The 24466-nt window shown below is 39.2% G+C and overlaps 1 protein-coding gene across 3 annotated transcripts in view; it reads right to left on the bottom strand.

The window, feature by feature from the left end:
• Nucleotides 1-24466, bottom strand: part of DIAPH3 (diaphanous related formin 3) — a 479703-nt gene that overhangs the window by 93058 nt on the left and 362179 nt on the right. For all 3 annotated transcript variants that reach the window (XM_084876736.1, XM_084876737.1, XM_084876738.1), the window contains 2 exons: nucleotides 13645-13740; nucleotides 13139-13198 (listed from right to left, as the gene is read on the bottom strand). In XM_084876736.1, the coding sequence (XP_084732862.1) occupies nucleotides 13139-13198; nucleotides 13645-13740 (156 nt within the window). The remainder of the gene's footprint in view (nucleotides 1-13138; nucleotides 13199-13644; nucleotides 13741-24466) is intronic.

Raw genomic sequence — 24466 nt, 5'->3', positions numbered from 1 at the left:
AGGCTGCAAGTGCAGCCCAGATCCAAGGAGAACCTCCCAGGCAGTGCTTCTCTCTGTCCTGCAAGACTGTCCTGGGTAGCTCTTCATTTATTTCTGCTGCACAGTCGAATTCAGCATCACTGTCATCAAGTGAGAAGTCTGATGACAGATCACAGTCAATTTTAAAAAATTGTTTTCTCTATTTTCTCCCCTCCTTTGACACAAAAGGAAGACTAAAAAAACATATGAAAACATGCTTTACATCCAGTGATAAAATATACTTGGATTATAAATAAAATCCTGTTCATGGTTTATCAAACATCAGCTTAAGAACTCCTCAGGCTAACCATAGTAACAAGAAGTGGTAGAAGACCTGATAAAATTGTATGAGTTGTGTCTTATATTTGTAGTTTTGAAGTTCTATGTATTTTGAGTTACTGGCTTGTCAGAACTATGTCTGACTGGCATGGCTCAGTGGTTGAGTGTCGAGCCATGAACCAGGAGCTCATGGTTTGGATTCCCAGTCAGAGCACATGTCCAAGATTACAGGCTGGATCCCCAATAGAGAACATGCAGGAGTAAGCCAATCAATGATTTTCTCTCATCACTGATTTTTCTATCCTTCTATCCTTCTCCCTTTCTCTCCCTGAAATCAATAAAAACATTTTAAAAAATATAATAAGATGGTATTAACATCTAAACAGTATTTCCCGGTTCATCTTTTCAAAATGAAAAAGTTGGTATATAAGGATTTTGTTTTTATTTGCCTATTACATTAGCACTTTTCTGCCTTAAAATGCTTTAATGAGTAAAGTATCCTAATATATAAAAAGTCTGAGTCTGTAACGACCAGTAATGACCACAAGCTCAACCTGACTTTAGGCTAGGGAGCTGAGGGAGCTGGAGCTGTGGACCCCTGGCCACCTACGGTGGCAGCTGGAGGAGGGAGTTGTGGCCCAAAGGACCGGTCCAGCTCTCACTGTGTGGCGGGGCAGGGTGCGGAGGCTCCTGGGGCAGGGGCAATGAGCAGGGAGCTTTGAGCCAAGGAGCCTCACAGGATGGGAGCCTTGAGCATGGAGCTTCCCGGGGTGGCTGAGGCAGAAGAGCATTGCAGAGCAGGGGTGCCAAGTATGGAGCATCAATGGGGCGGTGGAGGCGAGGGGAGGAGCGGGGTGGGGGGCTGTGAGCATGGAGCTTCACAGGGTTGCTGATGCAGAAGAGCGTTGCAGGTCGTGGGGAGCAGAGGCCGAGGAGCCTTGCAGGGTAGGGGCTGTTAATGTGGAGGTTTATGGGGCAGGGGCCACGGAGGTGGAGTGACACTGGGCAGCAGTCCTGATTGCAGCTAGGCATAGGGAACCTGCACTATTTAATCATGTGCAGGGCTACTAGTTCACAAATCCTATACAAGAAAGAGGCAATATGCAAATTGACCATCACTCCAACACACAAGATAGCCATTCCCATGGGGACACAAGATGGCTGCCACAAGATGGCTGGCAGGTGAGGGCAGTTGTGGGCAATAATGCCAGCAGGGGAGAGCAGTTGGGGGTGACCAGGCCTGCAGGAGAGGACAGTTGGGGGAGAGGGGATCCAGACCTGCAGGGGAGGGCAGTTGGGGGTGACCTAGCCTGCAGGGAAGAACAGTTGGGGGGGACCCAGACCTGTAGGGAAGGACAGTTGGCGGGGGGGCAGGCTTGCAGGGGAGGGCATACAGGGGTGAACAGGCCTGCAGGGAAGGGCAATTAGGGGCAATCGGGTTGGCAGGGGAGCCAGTAGGCAAAGATCAGGCTGGCAGGGGAGTGGTTAGGTAATCAGGCTGGCAGACAGAAGCAGTTAGGGGCAATCGGGCAGGCAGGCAAACGAGTGGTTGGGAGCCAGCAGTCCTGGATTGTTAGAGGGATGTCTACCTGCCCGTTTAGCCCAGATCAGGCCTGAATGGGTAGTCAGACATCCCTCTAAGGTGACCAGTCGTCCCGTTTTTGGCGGGATTGTCCCGATTTTTAACAATTTGTCCCACATCCCACGGCATTTTTTTTAAAAAAGTCCCGATTTTTGGAAAGAATCATGCATAAATTTTATGCACCGGGCCTCTAGTAATTTAATAAGCCTAATGATCATATTTCACAATAAAAAATAAAAAAATAAAAACCTGCCAGAATTTTTTGAGGCTGCTATAATGGACTAGGTAAGGGTAACTAAAATTGGCATATGAGGTAACATGGATACACCTCCATTTTCTTTAGGATATTTCAGTGTTTCTTTATTTCATTATTCCTTTAGAATTTGGAGACAGCTCCTTTGACTAATTAACCAAAAGAGGTTTAACTAATAGAAGGAGATTGCAAGCATAATTAGTTAAATGATAATGTACATAGCACTTAATGATCATTAGCATTTATTCTAATATCACTGCTAATAAATGTGGAAGTATTTAAGCCAAATGCTGTCCTATCACAACAATGTCATCAAGTCTAACACTAATAATTTCTAATTTACTTGGGAGTCAATGGGACATTCAGCTTTCTTAATGCATGTCAGTGCTTTCTTCAATCAATTTATAGACCCTTTTGCAGTAGAGAAATATTTAATAGTTATCTCTTTAGCAAGACTACATATAACAAGGGGCCACTGTTCCCCTTCAAGTCAAAAATAATCCACCTATACTAGGGAAAGCCTTGGCTTTCAGGAGGTGGGTGTAATGTATTAAGATACTTACAAAAGAGCCACTGATTATAATGTTAATGTTTCAAAATGCTAATTTCATCCCATTCTCTTGTTTTTCTAAGGATTCAGTTTAGTCATCAACTTCTTATTCTGTACTGAAAGGCTACATTTCCTCTAAATGGCAAAAAAGAAAAAAAAAAAAGTGGAACTTGATTTTTCCCTATTACTCATTTCCGTCATTATCTTCTCTCACATTAAGATTGACAAGGGAAGAAAATACTGAGATGTGCTGTAAAATCACTGACCAATATTATTTACAGAACACACAAAACACACATCCATTGTATTTGAAAAAGCACATGTACTATCCTGAGATAGGGGCACTACCATTATTGCCTCATTGCCTACCAGTCTTAAAGAAGGCACACTACAGAGCGCTCCAGTTTCTAGATCATATAACAATGATATTCTGAGAGCTAAAAAAGAGAGAAGTCTTTTTAGGTTCATATACAGTATTAAGAGAGAGAAAATAAAAAATAAAAAAATAAAGGTACTTTCAGTATGTTTTAGGAGAGGAAGAGGTAGGTAATGAATGGAACTGACTTCTGGTTCTATCTTAATAGGGATAAATTAAGAGGTCTTCCTATCATGAGTGCCTGCTTGTTGTCAATTAAAACCTTTAATATTTCTAAATTTTATTTTTTTAAAGCTATTGGTACTATCTAATCTTATTTTCATCACTGAAATCTTTTATATTATTGCAATTATTAACTATGGTATAATTCTCCACATTTTCTGTTTACTAAGAATTCCCTTGTTTGATCTGTTTTTTTTTCCCCCTCAAATGTCAGCTGATGAATCCTCATTCAACTTCATATCTAAGATAAATTTTGTGTGAGTGACCAGGATGTTAACTTGTGGGCCTCTCTGTGGGACCCAAATATTTTTGGAGGCTAGGGGTTCCAATACAACCATTTGAAGACCTTTACTTTAAACTGTTCATTACCTTCATAAGAATATTTTGTGATCTGCCTTGAGTAGAAGTGTGGCTCCTACGGGGACTAAGTGGTTAGAGGGGGCCAGGGAGGCCTTCCTCTGTGTTGACATAATCCGTTTTCAGAGGCACACCTCATCCCTGGCTGACTGCCACTCTAGAGCATCGCCATTTTTCTAGACGATACACCTCTCCTCTCAGGGTTGGGAGGAGGAAAGAGAAAGCAGCATCATGGTTACAAGTCTGGATTTTGGAGCCACACGGCCAGATGGAAGTAGAACTTCTTTACTACCCCTCCACTTCCATCTCTGTGTCCCATTCCTTCTGCCCGCTGCTCCTGGGACCTGCCATTCCTCAACCCTCATGTGTCCTGTGAGGAGTAACAGTCTGTTCCTCATTGGAGTCACCTGCTGTTGTGGGTTGAACTGTGTCCCCACAACAATATGTTGAAGTCCTCACTTCCCAATTGTTGTGAATGTAAACTTATTTAAAAATAGGGTCTTTGCAAATGTAACCAAGTTAAGATGGGGGTCACACTAGAACAGGGTGAGCCCCAACCAAATGACTGCTGTCCCCATAAAAAGGTCAAAAGGAGAGACTTAAGGAAGAAAGTCAAGTGCAGTTGCAATCAGGGCACAGCAAGGCCCGCCGGCCACTGGGAGACAGAAAAGAGACAGATTCTCCCGCTAGGAAAGAACTGACCCTGTCAACACCTTGATTTCAGATGTCCAGTCCCCAGAACTGTGAGGAATACTTTTCTGTTGTTTAAGCCCCCTAGTTTTTGGTGGCCTGTTAAGGAAATGAATTCACCTGCACTCCAGTTTCCTCCTTCCTGCATCACTTTCTCTATTCTGTCTTTATAAAGTTAAAGATGTTCCAGGTAAAAGAGGTTTTGATTTCATAGAAGTTGAAATTGGTCCTTGTTACTCCTCTTTTGGGCTTTGTGGTGAAAGGAGGATAAACATCTTTATTATTATGTTTTAAAACCAAAAACATCCATAGTATTTTAATTTTTCATATTTTTTATTCCAAATTAGTTCATTCCACTTAATGCACTTTAAATGCAGTAGAGAGAGCATTCAATATAAGAAAATCAATTTCAACCTCTCTCATTACCACACCCATTCTGCCTACCACTGTGATTTTGTTGGAGAATTTATATTAATTTTCTATTGACAAATGCACCATGTTAGGATGGTGGAAAAGGAAAAAGAATGAGGAAAAACTAACATATCAAATTTATATCTACTCAATTCGAGGTATTTTAGTAGCATACTCTTACATATTTTCATTTAATCTTACAAATAGTCTATGAAGCACATAGTATAATTTCTTTTTTTTTACAGCTGAGGAAAAGAAAATTCAAAGGTGAAATAACTTGCTAGGGTCACCCTATTAGTAAGTCAAGTAGTCAAAACAAATGCAAAAGCCCGAAGTGACTCCACACTGTTTTCAAGGTCAGACTGCTTGGCCAGATCACTCAAGGCTACTATCAACAGGATTCAACCATCTGGCTAGTCTTATGCTTTCACAAATTGCCAGTGAATAAGTACCACCTCTGGTGTTTTTAAAGTTAACTACCTTGTTTCCCCGAAAATGAGACAGTGTCTTATATATATATTTTTTCTCCTAAAGTTGTGCTAGGTCTTATTTTCAGGGGATGTCTTATCTTTCCATGCGGTAGGTCTTATTTTCGGAGGATGTCTTATTTTCGGGGAAACACGGTATTATGTGCCAGTCAGGCACTTTGCAAAAATTTTTAATACTGACAACAACCTTAAAAAATAATTTCTGTACTTGTGGCTACTCCAAACTGACCTTTAGTGAGGGCAAATAAAAGTAAAAATATAAAACTAAATCTAATGGCACCTTGGAAATGAGTTTAGCACCAAGTGTTATTTTAAGGAAACAGATCTGTCACATAGTTGGCGCACACCTGGAAAAACACCAGCTACATCAGGGTCACCTACCCTTCCATGCGCCTTCCTCACGTGTAACATTCATTGCTCAAACACACATCACAAGGTGTGCCAACAGAGGATGCACTGTTTCCCGGATTTACTATTTTAAAATATGAAATAGCCTCTAAAAATGGGCTGACTCTGCTTGGTGGGTTCTCTACAGCTCACTCTGTCTGCCTTCTGCCAAACTAAGCACTATGGCTACATTTGGACGAGCCTAAGCAGCACCTCAGACTTTTACTTTATTTGCCTTCTTTAAGCAAAGGGAGAAATTTAGAATGAGCCAAAAATTTTAAAAGATCATAATAATTAGTTCACTACAGACAAGTAGAACAAGAGACATATTACTAGTAACAACTATTTCAGAAAAGTGGAGAACATTACTTTCCTTACATAATAGTTCTTTATCTCCTTTTCATTCAATTTGGTCCCAGCCTTCAGCATAGATTTTCGAATGCTCATTAAATAAAAGGCATTTGCTATTTCTTGCATAAATATCCTTTTAAAACAACTTGAAGTCCTCAGTACTTGAGAATTTTCTAATCTGTTCATGCTTAAGGGTCTGTATGATAATGTGAATAAGCCAAAAGGTTGTCCTGACCTGAGTATAAATTAGCCAGGCCTTTCCCTTCTACCCACAGGGCATAGTTACTGAGGCAGGAGCCCCGCTGAGTACTTCCTTCCTTTTGCTTGACTACACAGTAAGTAGGAGAGACTGATGTTTGAATAAAATGTAAAATCAACCAAACCGCTTTACATTCCTGGCTCAGAAAAGTCTCCTTAAAAATATTTAAGTCTTTTGACAGTTACAGGTAGCATTTGATTCTGCTTGAAAGCCCAAGTATAAGGGTGCCAAAAACAATTAGTATTTTAATAACTCCCTTTCTTAGGTTACTTGGCAGGCACAAGTTTATCAGAAAGAGAACAAAAAAATAAGCCAATGACTTACAGTAAAAATTATCATATAATTTTACTATATTATTCCTATGCTCTGTCTACTTTAAAATAGGATACAGTTTAAAGAAATGGCAATGGTGGTTGTCAATATTTACTACTTTGACAGACAAGGTTTTTTAGCCAAGAACTGGATTTACATTGTGGTCACTGTTTTCAAAGAAGCCTTAAGGCAGACATGATTGAAAACCTTACAAATTTCATAATTCTGCTTTAAGACAAATTCTTGCTGTTTGGGGAAAAGGTAGGTTAAGAAATAAGGGACCCACAACTGAATGCTTTAGGGAAGGGAGGGTTATGTGTGAAATTTTGATACATAAATAACAAAGCCTTTTTTTGTGTGTGCCTCTCAGAGTTATTTTGTGGAGAAATAAGCTAATTCAAAAATATCTAACTAGCTTCACATCTAATTCTGACTTCAAATCTTAGAGTGGCAGAGCAGCTGTGCCTGGAAGCAATACAATCTTATTTCTATAAAAATCTCTCAAAGCTCCATATATAAGTGCGAGAGTAAAAATAGATAATCAGATCCAAATTAAGGCTATTAAGAATTGATTTAATGTAAAGATAATATAGCAAGATTTTGTTTAGGATATGGTTATTCACTAAAAATGCATAATACTTGTTTGTCTAAAATTTTGATTATGTTTTATCTTATTTTGTTCTAGTTAAACAGTTTTATCATTAGGGATTTTAATTGCATATAGTTTATAGATTTTTTCTGATTACTCTACATCCATCTCACTGAGAAAATATATTCCACTGTACTACTTAATAAAAAGAAACCATCTAACAAGGATGCAATCAGATTCAGGGAGAAGCAGCATGAGGTGAGATCTCTTTGTCACAGATGTTTACAGTCTGTCTAGTGCACAGGGGAAGGGATGTCCTGAAGAGAGTAAAAGAGAGGAACACTAGTCACTCAGTGGTATACCACTGAGTTGTACAGAGAAAGAAAGAAACAAACAACAGAAGAAAAGTAATGAGAAAAATCAATCCCTTGAAAGTCTTCTTTCAACCACATGTAGGCTCCATTATTATATAATCTTCCTCCATTTCTTCATAATTTTCTGTCTCTCACACACTTCATCATTCACTTGGGTTCAATCCTAAGATTTTAGCCTTTGGTTTACCATTCCCTAAGTCTGAAGATTTTCCTTTAGATAACTCATTTGCTTATGCAGCCTTAGCAACTCTCTTGAGGGTCTCAGCCCAGAGCTCTAGACCTGACTTCCTTCTTCAATCGGTAAAACACTGATTCTTTCCTGATCTCTTATAGCCAACGCATGTCAGCATCAAGGTAGCTATATTCTTTTCAGGTCTTTCAGAAGGTTGTCACTTCAGTTCCATACAAACTGCTCAGACCTGCCATTTTCTTTTTTGTTTCTTAAGACATTTTATTTATTTTTAGAGAGATAGGAATAGAGAGGAGGAGGAGGAGGAGGAGGAGGAGGAGGAGGAGGAGAGAACAGAGAAAAGATTGAGGTGAGAACAAAACATTGATTAGCTGCCTCCTGCATTCCCTCTACTGGGGGTTGAGCCCACTACCCGGGCATGTGCCCTGACTGAAAATGGAACCAGAAACCTTTCCATTCAGGGGATGACGACCAACCAACTGAGCCACACTGGTCAGAGCAGACCTGCCATTTCCTGGCTCAGAAACCCCTGCAGTTCATATTCTTGGTCTGGCATCAGACTCTTGATATACTTTCCCCCTATCTGGTCCTTTATTATCAATTAGGTCAGTTGATTTAGCAAAACTTCAAGTAAGGTCTAAACTTTATAAAAATGTATCAACACTTAGATTATCTTGATTTAAAAGAGTTTTATTTTCTACAGACTATAGAAAAATCTGTAAGTCTGGAATGCACACTACTGAGTAAGAAAATGAAATAATGCCCTGTGCTCATTAGCAAATGCTTTCTTTTGTTTTATTTACTGTTGTTAAATGTTGCTTAATTAAGCAAGGTGAAAAAACTTAACTCATAAGTAACCTCCCATTTCTCAGGAGTTAATAATCCAATCAAGATTAAACCACATCTTCCACATTTGATCTAACAACCTTTTGAAGCCGAGACCAGTGATGATCAAGTTGCTCCTTCAGATACCATTTTAGGGAGATGAGAGGGATTAATTGTGTTCACAGCCTAAGCTTCAGCAATTGCATATTAATCCCAAGTATTTGGGTGATATTGAGAAATCTGATTTTCTCAATATATATTGTCCAATTCAAGCCTAAATCTAAAAATGTCTGTTCATTTTGTACATTCTTACTAAACATCCATGTATCAGACATTAGCCCAGCTAAGTACTGGGATCACAGCAGTAGACCAGAGAGATACCCTCCTTCATTGCCTTGTGTGCTCCCTGAAGGAGCTCATGAGTAATGTGATAGACATCAAATAAGAACATTTTTAGGGAAATGAATATTGTAAAATGGAAAAGACTAGGGTGCTAATTTGAGTGTTATTATTTGTGAGAATAAGAGCACATGGTTTTACAGGGACCAGAATGGCCCTGTAAAGGAAAGGACCTCTTGAGAAAGTACATATGTGTGGTTGCTTTCTTGGTTCACCCTTGTCCTTGGGTTTTTGGCCTTATTTCTACTGACTTCTCAAAACTCAGCTTGGATTTCAGGTCCTTCTAGAAGCCAGGCCTGAATTGGTCTTCCAGACTTCTTGATACTTGCCCACACTCTGTGTGTTACCCTTAACTCAGCATTAAGCAAATATACAGGTATGAAAATTATTACTCATCTATCTTCCCAGTGGATGGTGAATTTTTAGATGGTATCTCTATATCTTAAATGCCTAACAAGTGTTTAATAAATTTGATAAGTTAATGAATGAAGATTTAGCAAGGAAAAATACCAAACACTTAATTTCTGCTTAGACATTAATAGGTAAAACGAAAGATCAAACAGGTAAAGGCGTTAACCATAGTATTTTTGTTAAAGGTTTGGAGCACAGCACAAGGGCTGGGTTACTCAATGTGTACATTCTGTGCTTCTGAAGTTGACAGAAGTTAGAATGCTTGAGGCCATCTTTTGTGTACACACACACACACACACACACACACACACACACATACATATACACACACACCAAGGTCTGAGAGGATACTTTGCCAGGATTTTCTAATTGTAAAATAAATATGCCAGATATATATATATATATATATATATATATATATATATATATATATATATATATATATATATGTAAATCATCTGTGATCTTCCTAACAGAGCATGCATTTATTTTAATGAATATAGATGCTTGAATATAGAGTTTATTGATGGAATAAAAAGTGGTCGTACCGTGTTTCCCCGAAAATAAGACATCCTCCGAAAATAAGACCTACTAAGGTTTCCTTCTGAGTGAAATATAAGGCATCCCCCCGAAAATAAGGCCCCCCTAGGCTAAACATGAGAGATTTGGTCCACAGATTTTGAAAGAAATGGAGTCACAAGAAATTCAGCAGGAAATTCAGGAATTGGATTGTTATGATGATGTTCCAGAAGATGATGGCATGATTGTCATTGAATAAATGAGTAAATTCTTGATACTGTAGGATTCACAGTTTGTCTGGTTTGTGTTGACAACTACCGCACTACTGTACCGTATACAGGTTAAAAATTTCCTTTATTTTCATTTAACAATAAATGAGTACCGTATTCTTCTTTATGGAAAAATAAGACATACCCTGAAAATAAGACCTAGTGCATCTTTGAGAGCAAAAATTAATATAAGACACTGTCTTATTTTCGGGGAAACAGGGTAATTCCAGGAGGTGATATACCTTATAATCCAGCCTCAGAAGAGGAAAAGAGTAGACATAGTGGTTCAATCTTGGAATAAGAGACTAGACACACCAGAGGCTGAAAACATTCAGAGAGGTTTTTCTAGTTCAACCTTATATCATGAAAAAAAAAAATGTACACATATGCATTGGCTCAAGGATGGGAACAACAAGTATGGATTTGAACAGCTACATTCAGAACATAACATGGCAGAGAGATTAAGAACTAGACAGGCCCAGGGCCTAAACAAACTATCAAACCTGTTTAATCCTTAGTTATGTTCAACTATAAAATGGAGACTAAAGTAGTGACTACTTGGTAAGAGTACTGAAAAGATTAAATGGGATGTGTAGGAAACATTCAGCATAGTGCTTGGCATGTAATAACCCTGCAGAAAATTTTATAAATCTTTTAATATCAGTTTAATATCAGTTTACTATCAACTACTGTATATTTGTAGAAAGTATAAGTATCAGACACTAGTTTTGTTTAAGTACATGAAAACAAAAAGTAAAAGGGATTATGTGTTACATTTCAATCACATAGTTCAGTTTTCAATGAAAATAATTTTCAGAAATAGAAAATTACAAATAGGCTTGAAATGTCAACATTTTGTAAAAATAATCGTGATCCTTGTAATATTCCTTCCTTATCATATTCTTCATTTTTCAACATCCATTCTAATAAATCTATCTTTATACATACTGTTCTTAAAAGATTAATTTGGTCATTTGGATTTTTCTCTCACTTGCTTAAAAATGTGAAGTAAAAACACAGCAGAAATATAAATAAAAAATTAAGTTTAAAAAACATGTCAACCCACTACATTTATATTACAATAGAGAAATTGATATTTGTGTTATATCTCCTTTGGCTGGCTCTATAACCTACTAGCTTAATATTACAATAGCCTAGGACTTCAGATAGTATATATCAGGTTTAGTAAAGATGGAAATGCAATGCTTATCTGTTTTTACAAAATGGATTGAAACATCACAATTTATATGTAATTTACAGGAGCCTGGACACTTTCCTAGCATGACAGTCACAGAAGGACTGGGTCCCTGAGGCCAGGGCACAAATTTATCTTAAGTAATTTCCCCCTACATTACACCTAAAGTATTTATTTAAACTTCAGCATGGCAGGGGTATAGATATGCCATTATAATCATACTAGAGGCCCTGGACATCCCTCTTGCAATCTGGAACCGCTGGCTCCTAACCGCTGGCCTGCCTGCCTGCCTGATCGCGCCCTCCCTGTCTCCCCAACTGCTCCCCTGGCGGCCTGGTTGCTCCCTAACTGTCTGGAAGGAAGTAGGATATCCGGAAGATGTCTGGTCACCAAGTCTAATTAGCATATTACCCTTTTATTAATAGTATAGATCATGACCATCGTGTTGCCTATGCTTTAATGACTTACAATGTGGGCTGCATTATTTATTTTATTTTACTACTAATAAAAAATAATCAAAGGATCTATATATAATCAAAAGAAAAATGCGATGGAAATCAGAACTGCAACATGGCCTTAACTGTGTCAATAACTAGATGTGTAGTTTTGAGAAGTTTTTAGCCTGAGTTTCCATCTATGAAACACATTATCTATGAGGTCCAGGAAAACACTGTCCTCTACACTGTTTGCCATTATTTCGAATGTCACAATAATTCTAAACCGTAAACCCTAATAAGGAATTAATGATCCACAACAAATTTATCTGATTTCTTACAATTATTTTTTACTATTAGAGCAGGAGAAGGCAAAACAACAACAAAAACTTACTGCTGAAAAATGTCAAAAGATCTATATAAAAATTTGCTGTAGGGTTTCACCTTTCCTCTTCTTCTTAAAGCATCTATTATATGTTCTTTACCTTGAGCAGTAGATCATTATAACCACATCTTTTACTTACCTCATAATTATTTTAGACTCTTAAAAATTTGATACATTTCTCTACTCATGCATCACAATTAGTGCTAAAACTTAACTACTTAACTCATCTGTACTCCAAATCACCCTTGAATGCAATCTGTCAAGTATTTTCCATTTATTGTAGAAATCTGGTGAAGTTGGTGACACTCTCACCCTGAGGAAATGGCAATCACAATGGGTGAATTATGTTTTGACTAAGGAAGGTAAACAGAACCCCATAAAACATAAAAGTGAGAAAAAGGGAAATAAAGTAAATAAAATCAATCAACACAAACCGGCATCTTGAGACTGGTATGCAGTAGTTGGGTAGAGATTTCTGAAAGGATTCAATCTCACAAATACCAGAGACTAAGTTAACTCACCTTTTCAGTGATTCTAGCACATCCATCCATAATAATATCACATGAAGCTCATCTGCGTTAATAAATTTGTCAAAATGCGGGTCACAGTATTTCAAACTGTACTGGCAAATGTCATAGAGTAAAATAGGTAACAATTCAACATTTCAAATTGCATCTCCATGTATAGTAAGTCCACTACTTAAAATAGTAATATGAAAGCACAATGCTTTTGAAAGAGTACACTGGACGACACTGATCAGAAATGTCTGAAGTAATTTCAAATAATAAAAAAATTCACTCAAGACCTAAAAGAACTCTAAACACTAGCTCAGGCAATACTGTCAGGCGGCAGAATCTGAGTATACAATCTTATAACAAATGTGTAGATCCACACGTTTTTACTATTATAGTTATATTGAAACTTGAGAACTTCACAGCAGTCTACTGAAATCACAGATCAATGGGATAAAAGTAGATAAGAAGAATGTGCAATTTATGAATACTGTTTATTACCATGGTTACAAACTTTCAGAACAGGCCTCTGAGACATGGGACTGAGACTCTGCCGAATATCTGTTAAAACAAAAATATAAAAGAAGTTTAATATAGAAGTCTGTTCATCTCAAGAAGTGTAAGAGTATATTTTCCAAGTTTAAGTATATCTAGAAGCAAAGCAATAATGTTATGACTTTTACTTCCCATTTAATTATGCTACTGTGAACTCCACTGGGATGAAGTACATATGGCTCTTCAGCTGAGACTTGTCACACTAATCAGGATTTCCTAGGTTCAGTGCATTGATTTGTAATGTGCTACTGACACCGGCCAACTGGAATGCTTTTCTCTCTGACATATGTCATCGCAAGGGAAGGATTAAGAAAACTTATGAAACTTCTGAGGAATGGTTGCCCACGGCACTACATTCTTGACACATGACTTTAAAAGAATTAAAAACTATAAAAGGGCTGTTCTTTGTGGTAGTTCCCTAGAAAGTAACATGAAACAAGAATAACGTTCACCTTTTGGCTTTGGTGTCCTTTTTCTTCGATCGCGGAAGGCAGCCCCCGACTGCAAGGCCTCCAGCAGACTATCCATCACTCCTGTCTCATCACCCTCTGTGAGAAGAGATGCAGGGGTTACCATAGCAATGTCAAGAATACACAGAAACCATGATGGTGATGGTAGGGGAAATAAGATCAGATGCCAGGACTAAGCCAGCAATTTCAAAATATGATAGGACTTTACTTCTCTCATAAATCAAATAGCCTTTAATGAAATCTGTCTCATTAGTGCTGTGCTACTGTCCACTATGAGGACCAAGTTCCATTGATTCACTTCAGAGCACTGCTTTTATAGGCCAGTGACACGATAACTTTAGAGAATGTAGTTCTCATCATATCTGTGTCTTGGGTTATCATAAATATCATTTCCCTTGTAGAAATGGATTATTTTCAAAGCAGCAGCTTTAGTTCTAAAATCGACCAGGTGCTTTTGTTGGTGCTATTGATATTCTGCTGTCTAAACATATTGCACAAAATTGTATTTCCACGCTAACTTTTGAGAACATGACTCCAAAAATTGATTGTTAATATCAGAGGATAATCATCCCCTAACTTTAGGTGACATACAACAATCACTATAAATTTTTACAGAATGTATGAAAAGTCTGTCTTCTATAATAAAGAACAAATGGAGGATTTCAAAAACCAAATGGAGGATTTGTTTTTTGAACCACATTATGATTAGTTTAATTTGATATTCTGTATATGATTAATGATGCAATTGTAGGGCCATTTTTCTCTACTAATATCAAATTTTCTTGAAACCATAGCTACTTCTAGTTATCTATGTTAAGTAATATTTAAAGAAAGCAGGAAAAAAAAAAAAAAAAAACCTTCAACAATACTACTTGCCCAACTGAAATACAAAGAAATGCTAGCTCTTTTGGTACCTTAGAATTCACTTGTAGGCATCCTATCTAATAAAAGTATAATATGAAAAATGACTGTCACCCTAAGACACAAGATGGCTCCCCCCATGTGGACATAAGATAGCCATCATAAGATGGCCAGCAGGAGAGGGCAGTTGGGAGGGACCAGGTCAGCAAGGGAGGAAAGTTGGGGGTGATCAAGCCGGCAGGCATGGGCAGTTAGGGTGACCCAGGCCTGCAGGGGAGAGAAGTTGAGTGGGGAATCCAGGCCTGCAGGAGAGAGCAGTTAGGTGGTGATCAAGCCTGCAGGGAAGGGCAGTTAAGGGTGATTAGGCCTGATCCAGTCCTATCTACCTTCCCCTGCCTGGGATCGGGTCTAAACAGGAAGTCCGACAACCCTCGAGGAGTCCCAGATTGGATAGGGTGCAGGCTGGGCTGAGGGACACATACCCCCGTGCACAAATTTTGTGCACCAGGCCTCTAGTTTTCTATGAATGTGTATGGCCGGTACATAGTTATGTCTAAAGTAATAGAAAACCATTTTCCTCTAGAATTTTAATTTCTTTTCTTTTTTTGAGATGCAATCTCCTGGGAGAGGACAGATGAGATGACAAATGAATACAGAATACAAATAAAACAGTTTATAAACAGATATACAAATGTGCATCAACCGCTTTTCCATCTGGTTCTAATTCATATTCTTAGAAAAGTACTAAACCTTGTAGGTGTAATAAAAAAAGTGGGTGATAAATAGAGCTTTTGAAAATTATTAATTTATATGCAAATTTAATTCTCAAGTGGCTTTATGGCTATTTTAATTAAAACACATTAAATAGTTCAGACACTTTAATTAGTAACTACCTACCTATTTTTTAATATTTATACTCAAACTCAAGTATATTTTTCCTAGAAAGAACTATAATATGCCAACTATTTAAGATGTTGAATATATTTCATTAGTAAAAGGAAACATTTAAAAAAATCTAAAAAACAAACATGAGATAAATGGCATATATTTAAGGGGAAAAAGGAACTACAAAGAAAATTTGAATTTTCCTTAGTAAGTTTTCTACTGGTAATGGCATTGATATAGTCATTCTGAAAATCTTATGTGTATATGGTAAGATGGAACAGATGGGTACAAATGTTGGTGACATCAGGGGTGCTCACTAAAGGAAAGGAATTCAAATATAAAGTGGTAGAAGGAGAGGAAGAGTCATCAAGTGGTGGATTAGACTTAAATGTGCCATATATGCTCAAGGTTTTGAAAAACAGTTTTCCTCACTTTGTGGTCCCAAAGAGCCCAGTAGTAATGAAATGCGCTAGCAACATGCACACCTACCCCTTGGAACTTGGTGTCTAAGTATCATTACTCGCTAACAGGAACCAGAATACTTAGGAAAATGGCTGATTTTAGGGCTGAGAACAAGATAACAATTTGAGCACTGGATAGGTAATAATGGATTGTTACACACTGGAAAAAAGAACAGAAGAATGCATCTGTATTGATAATAATAAAAAATAAACATGGAGCAAGAGAAAGCTCTCCTTAAAGTAAACTGGGAACTAGTAGATGTCAACGATATAAGGAGGGCTGAGTTCCATTAATATAAAGGAGACAGATATGAACGAAATAGGAAAGCCACTACATTACAGCTCACAGTAAGAACAGATTCTGCCAGAAATCATCAATGATTACAAAAACCAATCTGGCCCAGCAGGTGGTTCAGTGGTTGAGCATCAATCCTAGAACCAAGAGGTCACCAGCTCAATTCTAGGTCACTCAATCCCCAGTAGGGGGCAAGGAGGAGGCAGCCAATGGATGAAGTTTCTCTCATTCTATCTCTTTATCCTCCCTTCCTCTCTCTCTAAAAATCAATAAAGAAAAAATTTAAAACAACAACATAACCCCAATCTCTATAAGGCTTAGGGGGAATAGGATATGGAGAAATCTGGTAGATATTACCTTTCCCAAATAATCAAATCTGACATCACAACAATGGTACATGCTGACAACTGCCTTCTGAAGTGATGCACTGAGGCAGACACAATATAACATATGTAATAGTTTGCACAACTGTACTTATCCTGAATCTAAATGGGAAGAAACAATCAGACAAATCCTGAGTGAGAAACATTCTGTGAGATACCTGACCTAAGCTCTTTTATTTTTTAACATTTTCAATTTTTTTTTTTTCAATTACAGCTTACTTTCAGTATTATTTTATTGGTTTCAAACATACAGAGTAATGGTTAGAACACTTTACAAAATGTTCTCCTCAATATTTCTGATATCCTCCTGGCAACATACATAGTTATAACAACGCTAGAGGCCAGGCCTGTGCCCTCTTGTAGTATGGAACTCCCCGAGGGATGTCCAACTGATGGCTTAGTTCCACTGCCTGCCACCTTTGCTGTACTCACCAGCTGTGAGCCTGGCTTCTGGTTGAGTGGTGTTCCCCCTGGGGGAGTGCACTGACCACCAGAGGGCAGGCTCCTGCATTGAGTGTCTGTCCACCAGTGGTCAGTGAGAATCATAGTGACCCGTAGTTCTGGTTGTTCCACTGTTAATAGTCGCTTAGGCTTTTATTATATAGACTAAAGGCCTGGTGCACAAAATCCGTGCAGTGGAGGGGTGTCCCTCAGCTCAGCCTGCACCCTCTCCAATATGGGATCCCTCAGGAGAAGTCCGACTTCTGGCTTAGGCCCCATCCTGCAGGGTGATCAGGCAGTCAGACATCCCTCTCACAATTCGAGACTGCTATCTCCTAACCTCTCGCCTGCCTACCTGCCTGATCACCCCCTAACCACTCCCCTTCCTGCCTGATCACCCCCTACCTGCTCCCTGCCAGCCTGATAGCCCCCAACTGCCCTCCCCTGCCCACCATCTTGTGACAGCAGGGAGGCGGACACCTTGTGACAACATGGTGTGACCATCTTGTAATGATGTGAGGGTGAGATGCCACCTAGGCTTTTATTAGTATAGATTACTGACTATACCGCTATGCTGTACTTTACATCCCATGACTATTCTGTAACTACCAATTTGTACTTCTTAATTCCTTCACCTCTTTCACCCAATTCCCCAACCCTCATCTTCTCTGGCAACCACCAGTCTAGGGTCTGTGTCTGAGTCTGTTACAATTTTTTTGTTCGTTTATTTTGTTCTTTATATTCCACATAACTGAAATCATATTGGTTCTTAAAAATCATGAATATCATGAATGGCCAAGAGAGAAATGAAAAGAAAAAAAAAAAAAAGGTTAGAGCACTGTTCTAGATTAAAGATTAAAGAGACATGTCAAGTAAATGTATCACACAATCTTTGGTGAGCTCTTGAAAAGTGAAAAGGTTATAATGACGTTATTAAGATAACTGGATACATTTTACAGTGCACTTGATATTAAAAAATTAAACTGTACCAATGTTGAGATACCTGAGTGTGATAATTACATTATGGACAGGCAGGGGAATCCTACTGCTCTTAGGAGATAGATGCTGACACTTTCAGACTTACCAACAGCTTGCAACACAGTTCTATACTCCCTAGTTTACTCCTTTGAATATGCTGTCCTCTCTACACAGAGCACCCTTCTCACTTTCTTCATCAAGCTCTCTCATTCTTCTCCTTCAGGCGGATAACTGTGAGTCCTTTCCTGACCTATGCAGGCTGAACTGGGTGGCCCTCTGTGTCCAAAAGGCATGACACAGGCTGAACTGGGTGGCCCTCTGTGTCCAAAAGGTACACAGAACACTAGATCTTTTAAAATTTTGTTTACTTAACAGTTTCTACTCCCAGATGATGAGTTCTTGAGCGGGGATTGTGCTGTTCATTTACCTTTAATGCCTACCACAAGGCTAGTAATATAGAAAGTGTTCATTAAGACATGTTGTCTATACTAACAAATGTGGCACAATATAGTTAGCTGCGGGGGGGGGGGGGAGATATGTAATGCAATGTAATTGTGCAGGAGAATGAAGGTCATAGAAGAAGATGCAGGGACATAGTAGGGGCCCCTCCCACCACCTTGTAAACCACACACAGCTTTGTTTCTTCCTTTTTCCTGTCGCAGACTTCCATTCAGTTGCTAATGCACATTTGCCAGGATCTCATGAATTGACCCATTGCTCCTTTTTCTGAGTAAACTTTGTGTGTTGGTGGTCAAGAATTGAATTATTTTTTATTTGAAATATCACATGAGTTGCCTAGAGTCACACTGCTTCTGGTATCTCCCTAATTCTAATGCATCTCATACAGTACTGATAAGTCCTAAAGGAGAGTTATAATCTTCAATCACCCAGTCACACATTTTTTTATATTTCTCACTTCCCACAATATAAAGTCCCATCTCTTTCACTTGCTCCCAACATGATTCTAATTGCTCTTCTAATCTTATCTCTTACTTCCAACATCACAACCTATTATTCAGTTAAAGACAACTGCCTGTGACTCTCCCCAAACATTCTCTGGCCTGTCCAATACTCACCACATGAACCTCTATCTCTGCTCTTGCCTCTAGAGCTGATGGCTTTCCTTGGCCTTCACAACCACATGCATAACAGAAAGAATACACTACCTAAGAACACCTGCTAATTCTAGTCTGAGCTCTCAACTAACTGTGTGACACCAGACTAGTGTCATAATCATTTCTGATATGTGTAACAGAGACTGTATCTGTCTAGTGTTAATAAGAGGATCACATAAGGTAATAGAAATAAAAGCACATGGTAAATTGCTAAGTGATATAAAAATGTAAGGAAATAAATTCATAAATGAACATCATAGAGCTTTAGGAAGTTTATGAATGCCTGCTTATTATGTTTCAAGCATTGAATTAGATACATTATAAATTAAATAAATCTATAGTGTATTTGATTACTATGTCCTTTCTAAAGGACATGATATATAACAACATTTCTAAGGGAAATTCTAATTGAAAGTACAAATACAGCCTTAACATAATCCAGTGTGTAAGGTGAAGAGATATAATGACAGTTTTTTTTCCCAATTGTTAAAAATGCATATGGAATATTCATTCCGCACATGTTTACTGAAAACTTACTCTATACTAGGACTACTAAGCACTAAGGATAGCTAGATACCAAGAGTTAACAAATGTGTTCTGCTCAAAAGGAGCAGAAAGTGTGACAGACATACGAAGTATCTATAGAACCATGGGGATGTGAGACTTCCTGGTGAGTGATGACCTGACAGGCAGGAGGGAGCACTGCAGGGACTGGGGAGTGAACAGCACACCTGGCAGAAAGAAGGGCAGTACAAAGGCAACTATATGAGTAAAAACAAAAGTGAGGTAGAGTAGAGCATTTAAATGATTCACATTTACATTATTCTAATACAAACCAGAGAAATAAAAATTAGCCATTTTTACTACAGACTAGAATTCAATTTCTCTAACTGCAAGTCAATTTATGTTAAAAATATTTATAGCCTCTCTCCTGCTGTGAAACTGTTTTAAATAAATAGACTAAGTGCAATAGTCAAAGCTTTGCTATGTCTGAATAACACAGCACCTGTTTTAATTCGTAAACAGTATTTTTAGAAGTCACAGTGAAATGGAAAAGGTAGAGCTGAGGATATTTCTCAAGCTGAATCAATGGGATGAGTAAACAGACAGGAAATGAAGGAGTGAGTGGGTCAGACATCTTTGAGGTCCTTGGGGCCTATGACTGGAGAAAGAGAAAATATGGAAAACTTAAAAATAATATTGAGTTTGTTGGGGAATAAATGTTGGAGAAGATAATGTGTTCCCTTTTGGACATGTGAGTGCAAGGTGCTCGCAGGTACCTCCAGATAATTTCTGGAAGTATACTGAAAATTCTGGCCTCAAATTCAGACAAAAATGTGGGCATTATTTTTGTAGTTCTTTTTCTTTTTCTTTAAATTATCTTTATTGTTGAAAGTATTATAGATATCCCCCCTTGTCTCCTCCTGCCTTGTATGACTCCCTCCTTGTCACTCCAGCCCTCTCCCAGGCCTTCATCTGTGTCCATGGGTCACGCATATAAGTTCTTTGGTTAATACCCATCCCACCTTCCCTCTAAGAACTGTCAGTCTGTTGCATGCTTCCATTTATCAGGATCTATTTTGTTCTACCAGATTCCACATATAAGTGAGATCATATAATATTTGTCTTTCTCTGACTGGCTTATTTCGCTTGGCAGATTTTTCACTGACACAATGCCTAGGACAGTGAAACAAAAAAAAATTAACTAATGGGACTACATCAAAGTAAAAAGTATCTGCACAGTAAAAGAAACCAGAAGCAAAATGAAAAGGGAGCCCACTGGGAGAACATATTTGCCAATGATACATCTGACAAGAGGTTAATTGACAAAAAAAATACAGTATTCATACAAATACTCCAATTAAAAATGCACAAGAGACCTAAATAGACACTTCTCCAAAACAGACATACAAATGGCCAAGAGAGATATGAAAAAATGTTCAACGTCACTAATCATCAGAGAAAAGTAAATTAAAACAATGAAGTACCACCTCATACCTGCCAGGATGGCTACTATCAATAAATCAACAAACAACAAGTGCTGGCAAGGATATGGAGAAAAAGGAACTCTAGTACACTGCTGGTGAGAATGGAGACTAGTGCAACCACTATGAAAACAGTTAAAATTAAAACAGAAAAAAATTAAAAATGGAACTGCCATTTGACCCAGTGATCCCAATTTTGGGAATATATCCTAAGAATCCTGAAACATTAATCAGAAAGAATCCTCCTCACTTTGGTCATAGCAGCTTTATTTACAATAGCTAAGATCTAGAAATAACCCAAGTTCTCATCTGTAGATGAGTGGATTTAAAAAGCTATGGTATATTTATACAATGAAATACTATCCTATATAATAAAGAATTAATATGCAAATTGACCGTCATGCTCTCCCACAAGATGGCTGCTCCCATGTGGTCACAAGATGGCCACCACAAGATGGCCGGCAGGGAAGGGCAGTTGTGGAAGATCAGGCCAGAAGGTGAAGGCAGTTGGAGGCGGCAAGGCCAGAAGGGGAGGGCAGTTGTGGGGGGACCAGGTTGGTAGGGGAGGGCAGTTGGGAGTGACCAGGATGGAAGGGGAGGGCAGTGGGGGCAATCAGGGCAGCAGGGGAGGGCAGTTAGGGGCAATAGGGCTGGCAGGGGAGTGGTTAGGGGGTGATTAGGCTGGCTGGCAGAAGTGGTTAGGGGCAATTAGGGAGGCAGGCAGGCTAGTGGTTGTGAGCCAGTACTCCTGGATTGAGGGACAGCCCCTACCCCCGAACCCAGTTCACGAATATCGTGCACCGGGACTCTAATATAGCAATTAAAAATAAAGATCTCTTACCCTTTGAGACAACATGGAAGGCCCTGGAGAGTATTATGTTAAATAATCATTTTGATATTATAAAAAAATACTTATTCAGAATATAAGCAGAAGATAAGACAGTAATATGGTACAGAATATTCTTTTTTTAAAATTACATTTACCCCAAGCCAAGGTACAACAGTGAATTTGCAGATTAACTATGGATACAGAGAGGATCCTAAAAGGTTCTATATGCACTCATTCTTAGATAACTACTGGAAAGTTTAACTTTTGCAAAACAAGAAAAAGATAAACTGGGAATCCAGAAAAAAAGAGGGTTGAAATAGCACAGTGACAAAATCTCAGCATGGAACTTGTGTCCTAGGCCCAGTGTGGTCAGTTCAGATAGAATGGGAGAAAACTGGATTAGAGGAGAGAACCATGGCGAAGGAAATGAAAACAAATCTGGTGTGTGGGACCATTTAAAAAATAATGCTGCTTGTTCCACACAGATCTGTCAGAGCGTTTGGAGAAAAATGAAAGGTAAACACAAATATGAAGTAAATTAATAAAAGCTAGAAATAATATTCTTGTCCAATAGGAAACAATCATGGAATACTAACTGGAGGGCTGAGGAATATTTACACACCTGCAACACTATAAACACTGGCTACTCTTTTGACCATAAAATGTGACACAATTATAATATGAAGTCAGCAGGGGTAAAGGAGAAGGGGTATATGAGGAGAGAACAAGTGGGGAGAGGGCATAAGGGAGCTAAGTCTTCCACCACTTCTCAGGAACTTGGTAGTGTCTCAAATGGACAAATAATAATCTAAGCATATTATCTGGAAATAGGGAAGAGGTTAGTACTAGGGGAAAAACCTTAAGAATTAAAAGTGTTTGCCTCTGGGAAGTGAGAGGAAGTTGAGAGAAGTGAAGGAGAAATTTTACTATTCTATTAGCCTAGTATATTTCATTTAGGAATTTGCAAACATTATGTTAATACAAAGTAACTTAAAAATATTCCTGAGAGGAAAGACAATGGAGGAAGTGGGGAGGGGGGAGAGGAGGAGAAGGCAGAGGCAAAGGCAGAGGAGGAGGAGGGGGAGGGGAGGAGGGGAAAGAGGGGAAGGAAGATGGAGGAGGTGTTTAAGGAGAGGGAAGAAGTGGAAGAATGATAGTAGGAAATAAAGGAAGAAGTTGATTCTTTACCTAAACTGCTTGCCTCAAATAAGGGAAAGAGAGGTAACAAATGGAATAATACAACATCACGAGTATTATGGTGGCGATTTCCAGATCAGAAAGGACACCTGATATGGGGCAAAGGAAGAAGGGACCGCAGTCACAGGCCTCCTGGATGCCTGATTTAAAGAAGAGTTTTAGGTCTGCCAGAGCTTCCTGAAGATGGAAAATCCTGCTGAGCTCACTGAACAGTTGTACAAGTCAGGGCTTCTGGAGGGATGTGAAACACTAGGGAAAACTCAGATGTCTGTAGGAATGGAGAGCGTGGTACCAGTCAGGGAAGTGCTGAGAGGTGATAGGGGCAGGCTGTGAAATTTGGCTTTTGGTTTTAAGGGAGCCATTAACTCATTCTAAGCTAGAAAGAAATATGGTCAAATTTCTACTTTAGGAAGGTCATATGAGAAGAAACAAGACAGAGGGCAAGAAAAATAACGAGACATCAGGTTTAGTGATTTAAATCCAGATAAATTGTGACCACAGGTCTCAGGTGAGGAATGGAATAGGTGAAAATGAAAAAGAGAAAGGTGGAAGAACAGAAAACTCTTGGTCTGCATGGATATATTAAACAATGAAATTGAAGCTAATTTCCAGGTATCTGGCTTGGCCACCTGGACATATCATTATACTAGAGGCCTGGTGCACAAAATTAGTGCACTCGGGGGTGTCCCTCAGCCCAGCCTGTACCCTCTCACAGTGTGGGAGCCTTTGGGGGATGTCCAACTGATTGCTTAGGCCCACTCCCCAGCTCCCGCCACCGCTGCTGTGCTCGTCGGCTATGAGACAGGCCTTCTGGTTGAGTGGCACTCCCTCTGTGGGAGCACACTGATCAACAGGGGACAGCTCCTGCATTGAGCATCTGTCCCTGGTGGTCAGTGCCCATCATAGCAACGGGTCTCTCTGCTTTTCAGTCAATTCGCTTATTAGCCTTTTATTATATATAAGTCTTGAGGCCTAGTGCACAAAATTTGTGCACGGGGGTGAGGATGAGGGTTCCCTCAGCCCAGCCTGCACCCTCTCCAATCCAGAACCCTTTGGGGGATGTCTAACTGCCGCTTTAGGCCCGATCCTGGTTTTAGGCCTAACCTGGAAGTTGGATATCCCTCTCACAATCCTGGACCACTGGCTCATAACTGTGCCTGCCTGATCACCCCTAACTATCTTTGCCTGCCAGCCTGATTGAATCCAACTGCGCCCCCACCAGCCTGGTTTCTCCCAACTGCCCCCTCTACTGGCTTGGTCCCCCCACACAGCCTGCTACTGGTCCTTTGGTCACCCCTCACTAATCCCCTTGCTGGCCTGGTCACCCCACACAGCCTGTTAGGTTGTCTGTTCGGTTGTGATGGTTGCTTAGGC

Source organism: Pipistrellus hanaki (assembly GCF_964339955.1).
Source record: "Pipistrellus hanaki genome assembly, chromosome: 3".
In the NCBI taxonomy this organism is placed as follows: Eukaryota; Metazoa; Chordata; class Mammalia; order Chiroptera; family Vespertilionidae; genus Pipistrellus; species Pipistrellus hanaki.
Note: the sequence above shows the minus strand (reverse complement) of the source record. Positions and strands in the feature narration are given on the sequence as shown.